Source organism: Mustelus asterias, chromosome 13, assembly GCF_964213995.1.
Source record: "Mustelus asterias chromosome 13, sMusAst1.hap1.1, whole genome shotgun sequence".
In the NCBI taxonomy this organism is placed as follows: Eukaryota; Metazoa; Chordata; class Chondrichthyes; order Carcharhiniformes; family Triakidae; genus Mustelus; species Mustelus asterias.
Genome location: NC_135813.1, coordinates 62943920 through 62960701, shown reverse-complemented (window position 1 = coordinate 62960701; position 16782 = coordinate 62943920). Strand labels below are relative to the sequence as shown.

Sequence of the window (16782 nt, the reverse complement as noted above, 5' to 3'; positions counted from 1 at the left end):
ATCTTAAATGAATGACCCCTTATTTTAAAAAAAGAAGGAACAGCATCTGTGAAGAGGGACGTAGTTAGTTTCAGGTCACATTCACCCTTCAACACCCCTCAGGATCTTAAAGGTTTTGATCAAGTTGCATCTTACTTTTCTAAAATCTAGTGGATACAAACATAACGTCTTTAACCTTTCCTCAAGACAGCCTGCCAATTCCTGGTGTTAGCCTAGTGAAACTTTTCTGAGCTGCTTCTAATTCATTTACATCTTTCCTTAGATAAGGAGTCCAGTACTGTACACAATACTCGTGGTAAGGTTTCACCAATATCCTGTACAACTGAAGCATAACCTCCCTACTTTTGTAATCAACTCCTCTCTCAATAAATGATAACATTCTATTGACTTTTCTAATTACTTGCTTTATGTGTATACTAGGATTTGATGATTCATGCACTAGGACACCCAGATCCCTCTGCACCTCAAGAGCTTTACAACTTCTCACCATTTAGATCATAAACTTCCCTTTTATTCTTCCTGCCAAAATGGACTATTTCACATTTTGTCCACATTGTGTTCCATTTGCTAGATTTAATTTTATCATCAGCAAATTTAGCAACCATACCTTCTGTCCTCTTTTCCGAGTCATTTATATAAAAGCTTTTTCACCACTGAAGTAAAATTGACTGGTCTGTAGTTGTTAAACTTATCCTTGCACCCATTTTTCAAGCAGAGGTGTAACATCTCAAATTCTCCAGTCCTCCTGTTCTGCAGCCAATGCTCAAGGAGGATTGGAAGATTATAGCAAATATCTCGGCAATTTCCATTCTTACTTCCCTCAGCATCCAAAGAATCCAGTGCCTTCCAGCATAACAACTTTAAAGTTCAACCAACTTTTCTAATATCTCTTCCTAGGCCATCTAGTGCCTCAACTACCTCCTTTTAGAGTATGACTTTAGCATCATCATCCTCTTGGGTAAAGACAAATGCAATGTACTCATCGAGTAGACTATGGATAGACAGACTCCTTTTTGATCTGTAATCGCCCCACCCCATTTGATATAGCTTTTTACTATTTATATGCCTATGAAAGATTTTACTTTTTCTTGTATGTTAGCTGCCAGTCTCTACTGTCTCTGATTTTCTTTTAGATTTCCCCTCTGAACTTTCTATACTCAGCCTGCTTCTTGTATTATCAACCTGTTATCTGCCATTTACATCCTTTTTCTGCTGTTGTATCTTACTCTGTATTTCTTTTCATACAGAGTTCTGGTTTTGGTTTCCCTACCTTTCCCCTCCTGAGAATGTACTTTAACTGTACCCAAACTATCTCACTGCAGACTTGACCTGCCAATCTTACATAAGAACTTTAGGAGTAGGCTATTTGGCTCCTTAAATCTGTTTTGCCATTCAATACGATCATGGTTGAATTGTGGCTTTTACTCCATTTTCCTGGCTTGCCCCCATTGCCTTTGACTCCCTTGTAGATCAAAAATTTGTCTAACTCCGTCTTGAATATATTCAATTAAACAGCTTTGTTCTCTGTATTGGTGAAATGCAAAGATTAAAGCCTCTCAGAAAATAAATTCCTTATCTCAATCTTAAATGGGAGACCACTTACTTTGGAATTTTGCCCCCTAGGTCTAGATTTCTCCATGAGAGAATCTCTCTGCATCTACCCTGTCCTCAGAATCATGCATGTTTCAACAAATCTTCTCTCGTTCTCCCAAACTCCAACGAGTATAGAGCTAACCAGTTGAATCTTTCTTCATAAGCAAACTACTTCATCCCCGGTATCAACTTAGAGAATCTTCTCTCAGCTGCCTCCAATGCAAGTTCTTAAATAAGGAGACCAAAACTGTGTGCATTACTTTCGGCGTGGTCTCACTAATGCTTTTTGCAGTTTCCAATTTACTTGGGTCAGATTTGTTCTGACCCTACTGAAAGTTTAAAGTTAGTGTCACAAGTAGGCTTACATTAACACTGCAATGAAGTTACTGTGAAAATCCCCTTGTCGCTACACTCTGGCACCTGTTCGGATACACTGGAGGAGAATTTAGCATGGCCAATGAACCTAACCAGCATGTCTTTTGGACTGTGGGAGGAATCCAGAGCACCCGGAGGAAACCCACGAAGACTCTGCACAGTGACCCAAGCCGGGAATTGAACCTGGGTCCCTGGCGCTGTGATTCTGCAGTGCCTGCCACTGTGCTGCCCTAAAACTGTCTTTTCTCCAATTTAGTATTATTATTTTTGATTGATCTTTATTGTTTTCCATGGGTAATCTAAGCCAAAAATCCTCTGACTGATAACTGATTGACTTGACCCACCTCATTCTCCCAAAGCAGAAAAGTAGATTATTTAAAACCCCACTCCCCCATTGCCATCTCTGCATGATTTTCTCCTTTTCTCTTCATTGTGGAGTTTAGTCTGTTCTCACCCGACATTTACACAGTGGAATAGAATAGAAGCCTTAGCTGGAATCTTAAATTTCTGCATCTCCTACCTGGATCAATTGTAGCTGTCCCAACTGCTACCTTAGTTGAGATTAGGTAACTCAAAACTTTTGTATGAGTTTGGGGGGTGGTAATTATCTTGCTGCAGCACTAAACTACACAGCTTGGAAATGAGCTTTTAGCCTCATTGTTGGTAACTGAGAATCAAGAATAAATGATGTTCTGCCTTAAATAAAATATGCTGCTGATATTTGTGGATTGATATTTGCTCCAACTCTCTCCCAGTGCTCCTGCTCGAAAGAAACGTCTAACTGAGAAGATGCTGGACTGCCTGATGACTTCAGTAAATGTTTCACGCAGCTCCTGGTCTTGCACTCCATACCCACAGGAAAATGTGTTATCTGATGTTGCCTCCACTTCTTGGCAGATTGGACCTAGCTCACAGGAATTTAGGGTGATCGAGAATGACGCAACCTGTATGGAAATGAAACCGGATCCAAGTGAAGAGGGACTGCAGAGATTAAAGGAAATTGAAAATCGGTAGGAAATTCTGCCAAACTTAGCCTGGGGGATTAACAGGGTAAATATGTGGTGTTACGGGGATATGGCCTGGGTGGGATTGTGGTCGGTGCAGGCTCAATGGGACAAATGGCCTCCTTCTGCACTGTAGGGTTTCTATGATTTTGCTGGCTACCAATAATAGTATGGGAGATTATTGGCGGCCTGAGCCTGTCCCCTACTCTCCATACTTAACATACTTTTTGAAGCGGCCGTGCTATTTGAGAAAGAGGTTTAGAAAGTAGAATTGGTGAACAGACTCGCTTGTACTATGAAGAAGATTGTATCAGTAATAGACAGGCTTGAGGTCTTATCAACCTTCACAATAGGATTCCAAAATCTATAACCAGGGTAAAGATCTGAGGCAAGAACAAATAGGAGGAAAATTAGACAATTTTGCAGGGTGGGGCAGGGACAGAGGAAAAATACAAATGTTGATTCCCGCTGGTATGTTCATAAGATAATAAACCATAGTTTGACCAGCTGATATTTGAATATCTGATGCTTATAAAAAAATAATTCTGCAGTGGACTGCTGTGTATTGTGGCAGTGGTTAACCCTAAGGAGTTTTTAATCTTCTATTAATTGCTGTTGACTCTTTCTTTTTTAAAAGGGTTTATGTTAATATAAGGATCTGAAAGTGAAACGTGAAGTGGTTAAATATGTTTCCTGAGGAGAACAAGGTAGTGATCGTCAAGGCCCAAGAGAATTTGCTGACTTTGTTACTTAGGAGTTGAGAGGATGCTGACTAAAGACATGTTGCAGATCTGTCAAAGAATTATCCACTTCAATATATTAAACATCAAATACTTAAGTGTTGCAGAATGTGAAAGACAAAATGATGGGACACGTTAAGCAAGTGGCATATTCAGTCCTGAGCCTTTTAGACCATAAGATGTAGGAGCAGAATTAGGCCATTCGGCCCATCAAGTCTGCTCTGCCATTCAATCATGGCAGATATGATTCTCATCCCCGTTCTCCTGCCTTTTCCCCATAACCTTTGATCCCTTTATTGATCGAGAACCTTTCTATCTTTGTCTGAAAGGCACTCAATGACCTGGCCTCCACAGCCCTGTGTGGCAATGAGTTCCACAGATTCACCACCCTCTGGTGAAAGAAATTCCTCCTGATCATCCCAGTTTTAAAGGAGCATCCCTTCACTCTGAGGTTGTGCCCTCAAGTTCTAGTCTCTCCCACTAGTGGAAACATCCTCTCCACGTCCATTCTATCGAGGCCTCTCAGTATTCTGTAAGTTTCAATTAGATTCCCCCCTCATCCTTCTAAACTCCATCGAGAATAGACTCAGACTCCACAACCGCTCCTCATAAGACAAACCCTTCATTCCTGGGATCATTCTTGTGAATGTTCTCTGGACTCCCTCCAAGATCAGCACATCCTTCCTTGGGTATGGGGCCCAAAACTACTCTCAATATTCCAAATGGGGTCTGACCAGAGCCTTTTACAGCCTCAGCAGTACATCCCTACTCTTGTATTCTAGCCCTCTCGATATAAATGCTAACATTGAATTTGCCTTCCTAACTGCCAACTGAACCTGCATGTTAACCTCAAGAGATCTCTGAACCAGGACTCCCAAGTCCCTTTGTGCTTCAGATTTCCAAAGCCTTTCCCCATTTAGAAAATAGTCTATGCCTCTATTCTTCCTACCAAAGTGCATAACCTCACTTTCCCACATTGTATTCCATCTGCCACTTCTTTGCCTACTCTCCTAGCCTGTCCAAGTCATTCTGCAGCCTCCCCGCTTCCTCAACACTACCTGTCCCTCTACATATCTTGGTATCATCCGCAAGTGTAGCAACCATGCCCTCCATTCCATCTTCCAAATCATGAATGCATATAGTGAAATGTTGTGGTCCCAACAATGACCGCTGTGGAACACCATTAGTCGCCGGTTGCCATCCTGAAAGGGACCCACTTATCCCCACTCTCTGCCTTCTGTCTGTCAGCCGATCTTCTATCCATGCCAGTACCTTGCCTGTAATACCATTGGCTCTTAGCTTATTTAGCAGCCTCCTGTAAGGCACCTTGTCAAAGGCTTTCAGGAAATCCAAATAAATCACGTCCACTGGGACTCCTTTGTCTAATTTCTTCATTACCTCCTCAAAGAATTCTAACAGATTTGTCAGACATAACCTCTCTTTGACAAAGCTGTGCTGACTCAGCTCTATTTTACCGTGCATTTCCAAGTACTCTGGAATTTCATCCTTAATAATGGACTCCAAGATCTTATCCATGACCAAGGTCAGGCTAACAGGCCTATAATTTCCCATCTTCTGCCTCCCTCCCTTCTTAAGCAGGCATGTTACATTAACCTTTTTCCAGTCCTCTGGGACCTTCCCTGACTCTAGTGATTCCTGAAAGATCACCACCAATGCCTCCACAATCTCCACAGCTATCTTCTTCAGAACCCTGGGGTGTAGTCCATCTGGTCCGGGTGATTTATCCACCTTCAGACCTTTCAGCTTCCCTAGCACCTTCTCCTTAGTGATGGCCACTACATTTACCTCTGCCCCCTGACTCTCTTGAAGTTCTGGCATATTCCTGGTGTCTTCCACCGTGAAGACTGATACGAAGTACTCATTTAGTTCCTCTGCCTTTTCTTTGTCCCCCGTTACTATTTTTCCGGCAGTCCAATGTCCATTCTTGCCTCTCTCTTATCTTTTGTATATCTAAAAAAACTCGTGCAATCTTCTTTTCTCCTACTAGCTAGCTTACCCTCATATTTCATCTTCTCCACTCTTATTTTTTTTTTTAGTTGTCCTCTGCTTGCTTTTAAAGGCTTCCCAAACCTCTGGCTTCCCACTATTCCTTGCCTCATGGATATGCTCTTTCCTTTGCTTTTATGCTACCTCTGACTTCCCTCGTCAGCTATGGTTGCCTCGTCCTCCCCTTAACATGCTTCCTTTTCCTTGGAATGAATTTATGTTGTGCCTTTGAATTATCTCCAAAACCTCCTGCCACTTTTGTTCCACAGTCTTCCCTGCTAGGCTCCCTTCCAATCAAATCTGGTCAGTTCCTCCCTCCATGGCCTTGTAGTTTCCTTTACTCAATTGTAGCACCGTTATATCCAATTCCAACATCTCTCAAACTGCAAGGTGAATTCTATCATATTGTGGTCACTGCCCCCTAGGGGTTCCTTCACCTTAAGTTCCCTGATCAAGTCTGCCTCTTTAACCTGTGCTTAATGCTCCCTCCACCCACATTGTCTGTATCTTTAAGATCTGGTTGGCTGTAGGGATTCGCATTCTAATCAGTATTCTGTAACTTGATTTTGTGTCTCTGTGCCCTGTTTGAGAGCACATTTCCACTCCATCTGACGAAGGAGCAGCGCTCCGAAAGCTAATGGTATTTTCTACCAAATAAACCTGTTGGACTTTAACCTGGTGTTGTTAAAACTCTTACTGTCATTACACATCACCAGATCCAGAAGTGCCTGCCCCCAAGTGGACTCTGTCATAAGCTGCTCCAAAAAACCATCCTGTAGACATTCCACAAATTCTTATCTTGGGATCTGCTACCAATTTGATTTTCCCAGTCCACCATGATTACTGTAATATTGCCTTTCTTGCATGCCTTTTTTGTTTCCTGATTTATTTTCTGCCCCACATCCTGACTGCTACTAGGGGGCCTGTACTTAACTCTCATCAGGGTTTTTTTCCCTTTGCGATTCCTCAACTCTACCCACACAGATTCTACGCTGTCCAACCCTATATCACTTCTTGCTAATGATTTAATTTTGTTTCTTACCAACAAGGCAACCCTGCCTCCTCTACCCACCTGCCTGCCCTTTCGATAGGACGCATATTCTTGGATATTCAGATCCCATCTTGAAAGAGAGGTATTGTTTTCAAGGTTGAGTTATATTATTTTAGTCCAATACCTGATGGGAAGTTAGGTTACTGATTTTAATCAGACAGGTTTTGGCCCAATATTTGTTTGAATCCCAATTGTTTAATACCTAGAACTTCATTTTAGAAACCACAGGATTTGTAATCTTCATTCTGTAAGTTGTAAGTGCCGCTGCCGCGTTGCAGGTAGCCAGGTTGAAGTTGCTAGTGGTTGCTAATGATTGCAATTGTAGCCCTCACCACCTTGATGGGGATTCAGTGAGACTCTGTTCTTTATTCAATTAATGTTAATATTTTTTCCACTCCTCAGGCTTATTGAAGGAGATGATTCAGAAGCTGATGGAATTGAGATTTCGGGCATGCCTGTACTAGTCTTGTCTGACTCGCTCCGAGAAGAACTGAGGCCTGGTCTGGAAGAAATTCTGCCTCGTAAAATAATGGAATCCCTGTAAGTATGATCTAAGTTTTCTCCAGTGCCCGGCATTTACAGGATTCTGAAAGTGGGGAATTGGGAATAGTTGGCAATGTTTGTTTTTTCTTCAAATGAAGACTGCAGTGTCACTTTGATCCATCTTTACCCCACACTAGCTATTTGTGTAAGAGGTTACGTGGCACTATGGGCTCTGAGGTAGGGGTACCCTCCCCATAAAAGTCCTGAATGACGTATGTCTGGATCATTCCACAGAACAAAATATCCAAATCAGAAGTCATGCTATGAATCCAAAGGGTAGTTAGTCTGAGGATCAGAAATGTTCATGGGACTTGGGCTTTGTCTTTTTATTGAGGTGGGAGCAAAGATTTACGCTGGATGTAACTCGTACTTCACTGGGTGCTGGTTACTGAAAGACGCTTATCTAACTGGAGAAAGTAACTTAATCATATTTAGAGTTAAATATGAAAATTTTGGTATTTAAGGTTTCAGAGGGAAGAGCTATTTAATTCGCTTGAGAACAGCAGATAACTGAGGAATGTTTTTTTTATTTGCGGTGGCTATTGCATTTGAATGTGTACTGAGACATTGCACTCTCTTGTGCTATTATCAAATAAAAATTTGTTGGAAAATAAGTACTTTCCCTGTCTATTTGTTCTGTAAGTTATTTTAGTATCTCGACAGATTGGCACATGTGTAGCGGCCCTCTGTGCTATGCTGCCGGCCTCTCCTGCGGGAATAGGCCTGCCCCCAGATTTTTTGTGTGAATCACGCTAGTGCACTCTGCAGTGCACAGAGTATGGGAAATTCATTTTGAAACTCCCGTTGAAAAGAAATAGCGGGATTTACTCATTTTTACGTGAATTTGACGCTTAGAAGTTTTTGGGAGAATCGCCCCCCACGTGTTTCACTAGCTAGAAATGTCTTGCTGATTTTCTATGTTCCCAATGCAAACAGCAGCTTGTTTTCATGTAATGACTATGGTGTCAGGCTAGTACACTCTTATCGTAGTGGATTTCAGTTAATTGGAATAGTCTTCATTGCGTGAATGAAGCTGAGAGACTGAAGTTTTCCTTTTCAATTCTGGTTCTTTCCTGTCAGTAGAGACCAACAACAGAACTGCTGACATTATCTTGGCATGTGCAGAAGTTAGTTTTTCTGTTTGTAGTTTTACCCTGGGGAAACAATTCCAGATGTACGCTGCAAGTATTGTCACCAGGAGTGAACAAACTAATGTAAATGGTCTGTGATTCTGCTTTGAAAATCGAATACCAAGGCTTGTTGGTTTGCTTTGATTTACACAAGTTGTCCTCAAAGACTCTAACTTGTCCTTTTTTTTTATCTTCTGAGGAATCGCCCATGCATGGAACTTGTTCTGTGGAGACCCCCATGCGAGCCACTTTCAGATAAACTTGCAGCTTTAACGGAGCAAATAAACTCCAAACATAGGCAAGCACAGTGCAACCCTGACGTGTACAACAAGAGCTTAAAACTGGATTCATCCTTAATGTGCGGTGATATGAATCTAACCAGCACACCTGAAGAGGACATGGAACTTTAGGAACAGCTTGCAGCACAGACTTGTGGGGTAAAAGCATTCTGACTTGCAAAAATCGTTCATGGCAGGGTGTGGAGTACTTTCTGTTCAAGTTTTGAAGCTTTTTAAATTGATATTTTGAAAGTTTGATGCCTCCACTGTTCTCGCATAAACCAAATTCTGAACATTGCTACAATCTTGTACAGTGTTTGTGTAGTGACTGCACATGGGGTAGGTAGCCTTTATATTTTTGTAAGCATGTTCTTTGCAGTCAATTGATCTCACCTGTGAAATAATCAGCTTTTTTTTAGAAGCTGATGTGCTTGTGGGCAGAGGAATAAGTGCCCTAGTTTATAATGCACCTGAGATGCAGATTGTTTTTGTTTCTATTTAATCCACGGTGTGATAGGAAATTGGGAGAAACATTCCAAGTCATGGCCACAAGATTTGTACAGTGTATGGCTATACAGGAAAGGTATTTTTTTCACTGCTCTTAACATTAAGTGGAAATGTTTAATATTGAACTGTCACTTGCTAATAGCAAATTCATGATAAAGATTGGTTTTCCTGCACTATGGTTTTTGACAAGTGGGAAGAAAATCCAAAGAGAATCCTTCAGAGCAATTGATGTAAATGCAAAAAAAACCTTACACAAAAGAGAAATCGATGTCATATAATTTATTTAGTCTTTTTGTGCAGACAGGTCTTTGTAAACCACAGTTTCTTTTGACACCTGTCCCTTATGACAGCAATGCTGTGGGAAATCTGAACGTCACTCCATCCTTGTACCAACAGATGAAATGAAAATGGCAGCCTAATTTAAATGGCTAGGCCGAGCTCACTCTGATTCTTTCTCTTAGTAAATTTTAGTTGTCTTGAAACTGGTATTTACAGACTTGTCAATGCGGTGCTATGAACATATCACTTTCATTGTAAAGCCGATCTTATCAGTCTTACAAACTAATGGGTCTAAATTCATTTTGTTTTTGGGTTGGATTCTCTGGCCTCCCCTCAGCAGTTTTCTCGGTGGTGGAAGATAGCGAGCTGTTTGTAGCCAGAGGGATCATCTCTGGCTACAAACTGCCGCTCTCAGTGGAAATTCCCATTGAAGCCACCTCATGCCAGCAGACCAGAGACTCTCACCAGCATGAATGGCCAGAAAATTCCAGCCTTTATCTTGTGGAGATATCTCCCTCCTGGAGATAGATGGAAGAATAGGCCAGTCATCCCCATAAACTTGTGTTGCTATTCAATCTGATCACGGCTGATCAACTTCTCAAAATCAGTTACTCATTCTAACTTGCCTCATTCTGATTTTTGGCTTGATGCAAGCACTTGTGTAGCTTTTTGATAAAACATGACTTTGGGATTAACCCAGGGTTTTGTTGCCTCTATTAATGTAAGACAAAGGCACTGGTGTATTAGAGGATTAGGGTCAACACCCCAGGACCATGAAGGGGAGGAGATTGTCTCCCTGCTCAATATAATGGTGGCTTGTTGAAGATTAGCTGTTGTTGGCCCGTATTTCCTCTGCTTGAAAATGGGCAATGCACCCCTCTAATAGCTGTGAGGATACAAGCATCGTGTCTGATTTTTTTTTTTAACCATTGCCTCATTTAGTTTCAGCACAAACAAGTAGAGCCCTGTTTACAACCATTAAAGTGCCAAAATCAGGATCCGAAAATGACATGGTGACCAGACTGTATACACTACAGAAAATGTGGTCTAACCAAGGTTTGACACAAATGCAGCATTGCTACTTTGCTTTTCTATTCATTGCCTCCAGAGCTGACCCTTGTTGCTTTTTCTATGGCCTGATTAATCTGGCCTGCCACTTTGTGATTTGTGTATTTTTACTTTGAGATCCCTTAGTTACCGTAGCCCATTTAGATTCATATCTTCAAAGCATCTTATGACCTCATTTGTCTTTCCAAATTATAAAATCTCTCACTTATCTGTGAAATTAATTTTTCCATTACATGCCTATGCTACAAATTTATTATTGTTTTGTAATTTCTTCATGCTCCTCAATATTTCATTTCCCTGCCAACCGACAAACATTTGATTCAATCAGTGGATGAAGTTTAAATTAATAAAAATTGTGAACAACAGTGGTCCCTGTATTGATGCTTCTGGGACTCCACTTTTTGCCATCTACCACTTGGAATAGTATCCTTTGCACTGTCCGCTCTGTCATGAAACCAGATAACTATTGATTCTTTTACATGTGCCCCGACTCCTCATTCTCCTCATGTCAATATAGACATTGTGGTAATTTAGCGAAGACTGTTCGAAATGTTGGATAAATTGCATCTACTGCATTACCCCTGTCTATTCTCTGTTACTACTTCAAGTAGTTTAATGAGGTTGGTCAAAAAATACTTGCTCTTTTGAAATCCTTTGTGTCAATATTATGTTTTGGTTTCTAGATGTTTTTTCTAATTATTTTTAAGCAGGGATTGCATTACTTTTCATTCATGGTAAGATGACTAGTCTATAGTTCCTGGGACACATTCTATCTCCTTTCTGAAATATAGTATAATGTTAGCTGTCAACCAGTTCTCTGGCAATACACCTTTTTATAATGAATTATTAAATATGTGCAATAGTGCCTTGAGTATCTCATTAGATTCTTTTAAATGCACAGCTATAATCCGTCCAAACTGGGGTTTACCCTCTTTGACTTTATTAGTTCAATCTTTTTCCTGTTATCAAAATGCAGTTATATAATTTCTGATCTCTGCCCATGCCACTGAACCTGTTCTGTATCCCGTCTAAATACTGAAGCAAAGTAATATTTCTGCCACTCTCACTGCCTCTGATTTTACCCTGTCCGTCCTTTAATGCCTTTCTGGTTGTGTGTTTTTTTAATTTATTTGACTGTAGAATGTTTTACTATTTGGCTTTAATTTATTAGCTCCTCTTTTGCTTATCAACTTCTCTCCTAATATCTTTGTGTTCTTCCTTGTCATGTTCTACCACAGGAAGTAATCTGATAGGTACAGGATTCTACCCTCCAGCCTTTACAGTGACCAAGAAAGTAAACAGTATAGATAAGTTTCTTTTGTAAATATGAAGCATGTTGCTTCACAAAAATGTATTTATTTTGATACTGAATTGACGCAGCCCCCAGTTGCACAAGTTGAAGTGCATTTATTTGTTGCTTTATAATTCTATACTCCTAGAATTAAGAATTTCAGTTTTTAAAGCTTTTACTTAAAAGTGATAGTTGAATGAAAGAACAAAGTGTGATTGGGCAGAAAGTAGAGTTCTTTAATTTATCGTTGATAAAAGGGTGGTTTTTGTATAGCTGACTTCAGGCTCAATAGACTCTGAGGAATTATAATGTTTTTCATGGTTATTCTAGAATTCTTCAAGCAGACGTCCTTCTGAAGTTTGTACTTAGTTACAAATATTAAGAGGCATTTCTATGAGGACTGTTTAAGGTTCTCTGAGTTTGCAATAGCAGTAGATGACGGGATTTCCACCTGTCTGACTCTGCTCATTTAAAAAAAATTAGACTTGAGATCTATTGGTAAGCTACCAGTATACCAAAGGTGCCATTCTGTTTATTAAATTTGTCTAAATTAAGTAACTGAGATTGGGTTAAATGAGACTGATATTTAAGGTATGGGTCAATATTTGTGAGAGGATAAACTGGCTACTCGAGTTCCTTGTGTTGGAATGTACAATCCTGTTCATACAGGACTGAATGCTGCCTTCAGGCAGTGCCCATTGATCAATAAAGTGCACCATTGTGTATCTAGCGTTTTCTTTTATTGTGTTGAATTTTGGGTTTATTCAGAGTTCAGAAGCATAATGTACAGATATTTTACCTTCATGGCTACTGTTTCCCTGATTTTTAATGCTGAATAAACTGCCTGGTCTCCAGTCTAATTGTGCACTAGTGTTATTTGATCTGTTATACAGTACTGAGAACCACACTTTTGAGAGCAAGCAGAGGGGCATGAGAAGCTGCAAATGTCTGAAGAGTGGGCCAGCTGTGGGAGTCCCGCAGGAGTGTATTGCTGCTTGGGGAGTCTCAACAATTGGAAGATTTTTAAAAATCAAACAATTTAGAAGGAACAAGCAGTGGAATGGGTGTTGTTGCTGGCTAGGCCAGCATCTATTGCCATTCCTAATTACCCTTGAGGGTGGTGGGCTGCCTTGAAGCACTGCAGCAGGTGTGTGAGTGCTCTCTATTTTTAAGCAAGGCTGATTATTACAAGTTTGTTTCCCACGTTTGCACCAATCAGCAGCAAATGGAACGGTGTGTAATTGGAGGAGCAGCTCCTTTCAGAATCTTTCATTCCACTTAAGAAATTTTGAAAACTGGTTCCACAGGCCACATTTGGCCTGGACAAACTTGATCTCAATCAACCAATTGGGTGACAAGGTTTTGTCCTGGACCATATGTCAAGTGAACACCTAGAAGCATAGAATCCTACAGTGCAGAAGGCCTCATCCACAATCCCACCCAGGCCGTCTCCATAACCCCATGCATTTAGCATAGCCAATACACCTAACCCACACATCTTTGGACTGTGGGAAGAAACCCACGCAGACACGGGGAGAACTCAAGCTGGGAATCAAACTCCGGTCCCAGGTGCTGAGAGGCAGCAGTGCTAACCACTATGCCATCCCACCTCTCCAACAAGCTATCACTAACAAAACGTACCTTTGCATAAAAGATACATGCAGTTAGATCAGGATTTTTCATCATCCAAAGAAACACTTGCATTCAGTGATATCCACTGTACCACATGATCCATTAGGCAATGTTGTCTCAGCTGGAGTAATCCATGCTGGTTTGTTCAGTTCAGAGAAGAATCTCCCACACCCTGTGCACTGCAGAGGTCACCAGCATGAATATCATTAAATTTCAGTGGGCAGGGCCTCTCCCACTGGAGAGGCTGGCAGCATAGCCCTGAGCAGGCCACAGCACATGTGCCGATCTGTCAGCCCCGACATTGGCGCATGCATAGTGGCCCTGCACTGCTGGTCTCCCAATTTCTGGCCAACTCGATCACTGGCTGACCCCGCAGCACCAGCTCTCTGTCTTCCACCCCCCCCCCCCCCCCCCCCCATCCACCCCTATGCCTTTCCCAGCGCCAGATTTCCGGCACCTATTTCCAGCACAGCTGACAGTGCCAGCAATCTGGCACTAGCAGAGGCACTCGGGGCCCAGACACCCAATGTGGATCATGCTAATCCCACCGCCCCATCTCAGCCAAACAACCAGCCTAGGAGAACATATATCAATATTATCTGTAAAGACATTTGCCTTCCAAGATGAAGCAATTTCTGGCCCAACTACCTCAATTTATCGCAAAAGCAACTTCCCTACCCCAGTTTCCCTTCTTTATCAGCTCACAGCTGGACTTGGCATGAGACCACAAACAAGAATATAATGTATGGAACACCTAACCCTCAGACAGTAAAGATAATAACTGACATATATCACCCTCCAGGAATGCCCCTAAACAAGACGTGGCAACAACTTTTCTGTCCATTAAAGGAGCAGATAGAGGATTGTGTCAGCCTGGAGCAAAACTTGACCACCTCTTGGGAAATAAGGAAGGGCAGGTGACAGAAGTGTTAGTGAGGGATCACTTTGGGACCAGTGACCATAATTGGGTTTAAGATAGCTATGGAGAATGATAGATCTGCCCAAAAGTTAAAATTCTAAATTGGGGCAAGGCCAATTTTGATGGTATCAGGCAGGAATGTTCAAAAGTTAATTGGGGGAGTCTGTGGGAAGGCAAAGGGACATCTGGTAAGTGGCACGCTTTCAAAAGTGTGTTAACCAGGGTTCCTCTTAGAGTGAAGGGCAAGTCTGGCAGAAGTAGGGAACCCTGGATGACTCGGGATATTGAGGCCCTGGTCAAGAAGAAAGAGGCACATGACATGCATAGGCAGCTGGGATCAAGTGAATCTCTTGAAAAGAGTATAGGGGGTGTAGAAGTAGAGTTAAGAGAGAAATCAGGAGGGCAAAAAAAGGGACATGAGATTGTTTTGGCAGATAAGGCAAAGGAGAATCCAGAGAGCTTCTACAAATACATAAAGGGCAAAAGGGAAACAAGGGAGAGAGTAGGGCCTCTTAAGGATCAACAAGGTCATCTATGTGCGGATCCACAAGAGATGGGTGAGATTCTAAATGAATATTTCTCATAAGTATTTACTGTTGAGAAAAGCATGGATGTTAGGGGAAATAAATATTGATGTCTTTTGTGTACATATTACAGAGAAGGAGGTGCTGGAAGTCTTAAAGCGCATCAAGGTAGATAAATCCCCGGGACCTGATGAAGTGTATCCCAGGACATTGTGGGAGGCTAGGGAGGAAATTGCAGATCCCCTAGCCAAGATATTTGAATCATCGATAGTCACGGGTGAGGTGCCTGAAGATTGGAGAGTGGCAAATGTTGTGCCTTTGTTTAAAAAAGGGCTGCGGGGAAAAGCCTTGGAACTACAGGCCAGTTAGCATCTGTGGTGGGTAAATTGTTGGAAGGTATTTTGAGAGACAGGATCTACAGGCATTTAGAGATGCAAGGACTGATTAGGGACAGTCAGCATGGCTTTGTGAGTGGAAACTCATGTCTCACAAATTTAATTGAGTTTTTTGAAGGAGTAACCAAGAAGGTAGATGAGGGCAGTGCAGTTGATGTTGTCTACATGAACTTTAGCAAGGCCTTTGACAAGGTACCACATGGTAGGTTGTTGGAAAAAGTTAAATCTCACAGGATCCAGGGTGAGGTATCTAAATGGATACAAAATTGGCTTCTTGACAGAAGCCAGAGGGTGGTTGTAGAGGGTTGTTTTTCAAATTGGAGGCCTGTGGCCAGCAGTGTGCCTCAGGGATCAGTGCTGGGTCCACTGTTATTTGTCATATTAATGATTTGGATGTGAATATAGGAGGCATAGTTAGTAAGCTTGCAGATGATACTAAGATTGGTGGCATAGTGGACAGTGAAGAAAGTTCTCTCCAATTGCAATGGGATCTTGATCAATTGGGCCAGTGAGCTGATGAATGGCAGATGGAGTTTAATTTAGACAAATGCAAGGTGATGCATTTTGGTAGATCGATCCAGGGCAGGACTTACTCAGTTAATGGTAGGGCATTGGGGAGAGTTACAGAACAAAGAGATCTAGGGGTACATGTTCATAGCTCCTTGAAAGTGGAGTCACAGGCGGACAGAGTGGTGAAGGCATTCGGCATGCTTGGTTTCATCAGTCAGAACATTGAATACAGGAGTTGGAATGTCTTGTTGAAGTTGTACAAGACATTGGTAAGGCCACACTTGGAATACTGTGTGCAATTCTGGTCACCCTATTATAGAAAGGATATTATTAAACTAGAAAGAGTGCGGAAAAGATTTACTAGGACGCTACCAAGACTTGATGGATTGAGTTATAAGGAGAGGCTGAATAGACTGGGACTTTTTTCTCTGGAGTGTAGGAGGCCTGGAGGGTGATCTTATAGAGGTCTATAAAATAATGAGGGGCACAGATCAGCTAGATAGTCAATATCTTTTCCCAAAGGTAGGGGAGTCTAAAACTAGAGGGCATAGGTTTAAGGTGAGAGGGGAGAGATACAAAAGTGTCCAGAGGGGCAATTTTGTTTTTCACAGAGGGTGGAGAGTGTCTGGAACAAGCTGCCAGAGGTAGTAGTAGAGGCGGGTACAATTTTGTCTTTTAAAAAGCATTTAGGAGAGTTATATGGGTATGATAGGTATAGAGGGATATGGGCCAAATGCGGGCAATTGGGATTATTTTAGGGGTTTTAAAAAAAAGGGCGGCATGGACAAGTTGGGCCAAAGGGCCTGTTTCCATGCTGTAAACCTCTATGACTCTATGGACTCACAGAATATTCACAACTCTCGGGATTCTTCCTATTCCAGAGATTTGAGGATATAATCTAGGCAGTACTGGATTAGCTTGCACAGGAATGACCTG

General features: G+C 41.7%; 1 protein-coding gene across 4 annotated transcripts in view; it reads left to right on the top strand.

Moving 5' to 3' along the window:
• LOC144502699 (uncharacterized) overlaps positions 1 to 12720 on the top strand; it is a 44481-nt gene extending 31761 nt beyond the window's left edge. For all 4 annotated transcript variants that reach the window (XM_078226912.1, XM_078226911.1, XM_078226913.1 and 1 more), the window contains exons 4-6: positions 2724 to 2978; positions 7173 to 7310; positions 8643 to 12720. In XM_078226912.1, the coding sequence (XP_078083038.1) occupies positions 2724 to 2978; positions 7173 to 7310; positions 8643 to 8853 (604 nt within the window). In that variant the 3' untranslated portion in view covers positions 8854 to 12720. The remainder of the gene's footprint in view (positions 1 to 2723; positions 2979 to 7172; positions 7311 to 8642) is intronic.
• Positions 12721 to 16782: the final 4062 nt, after the last annotated feature.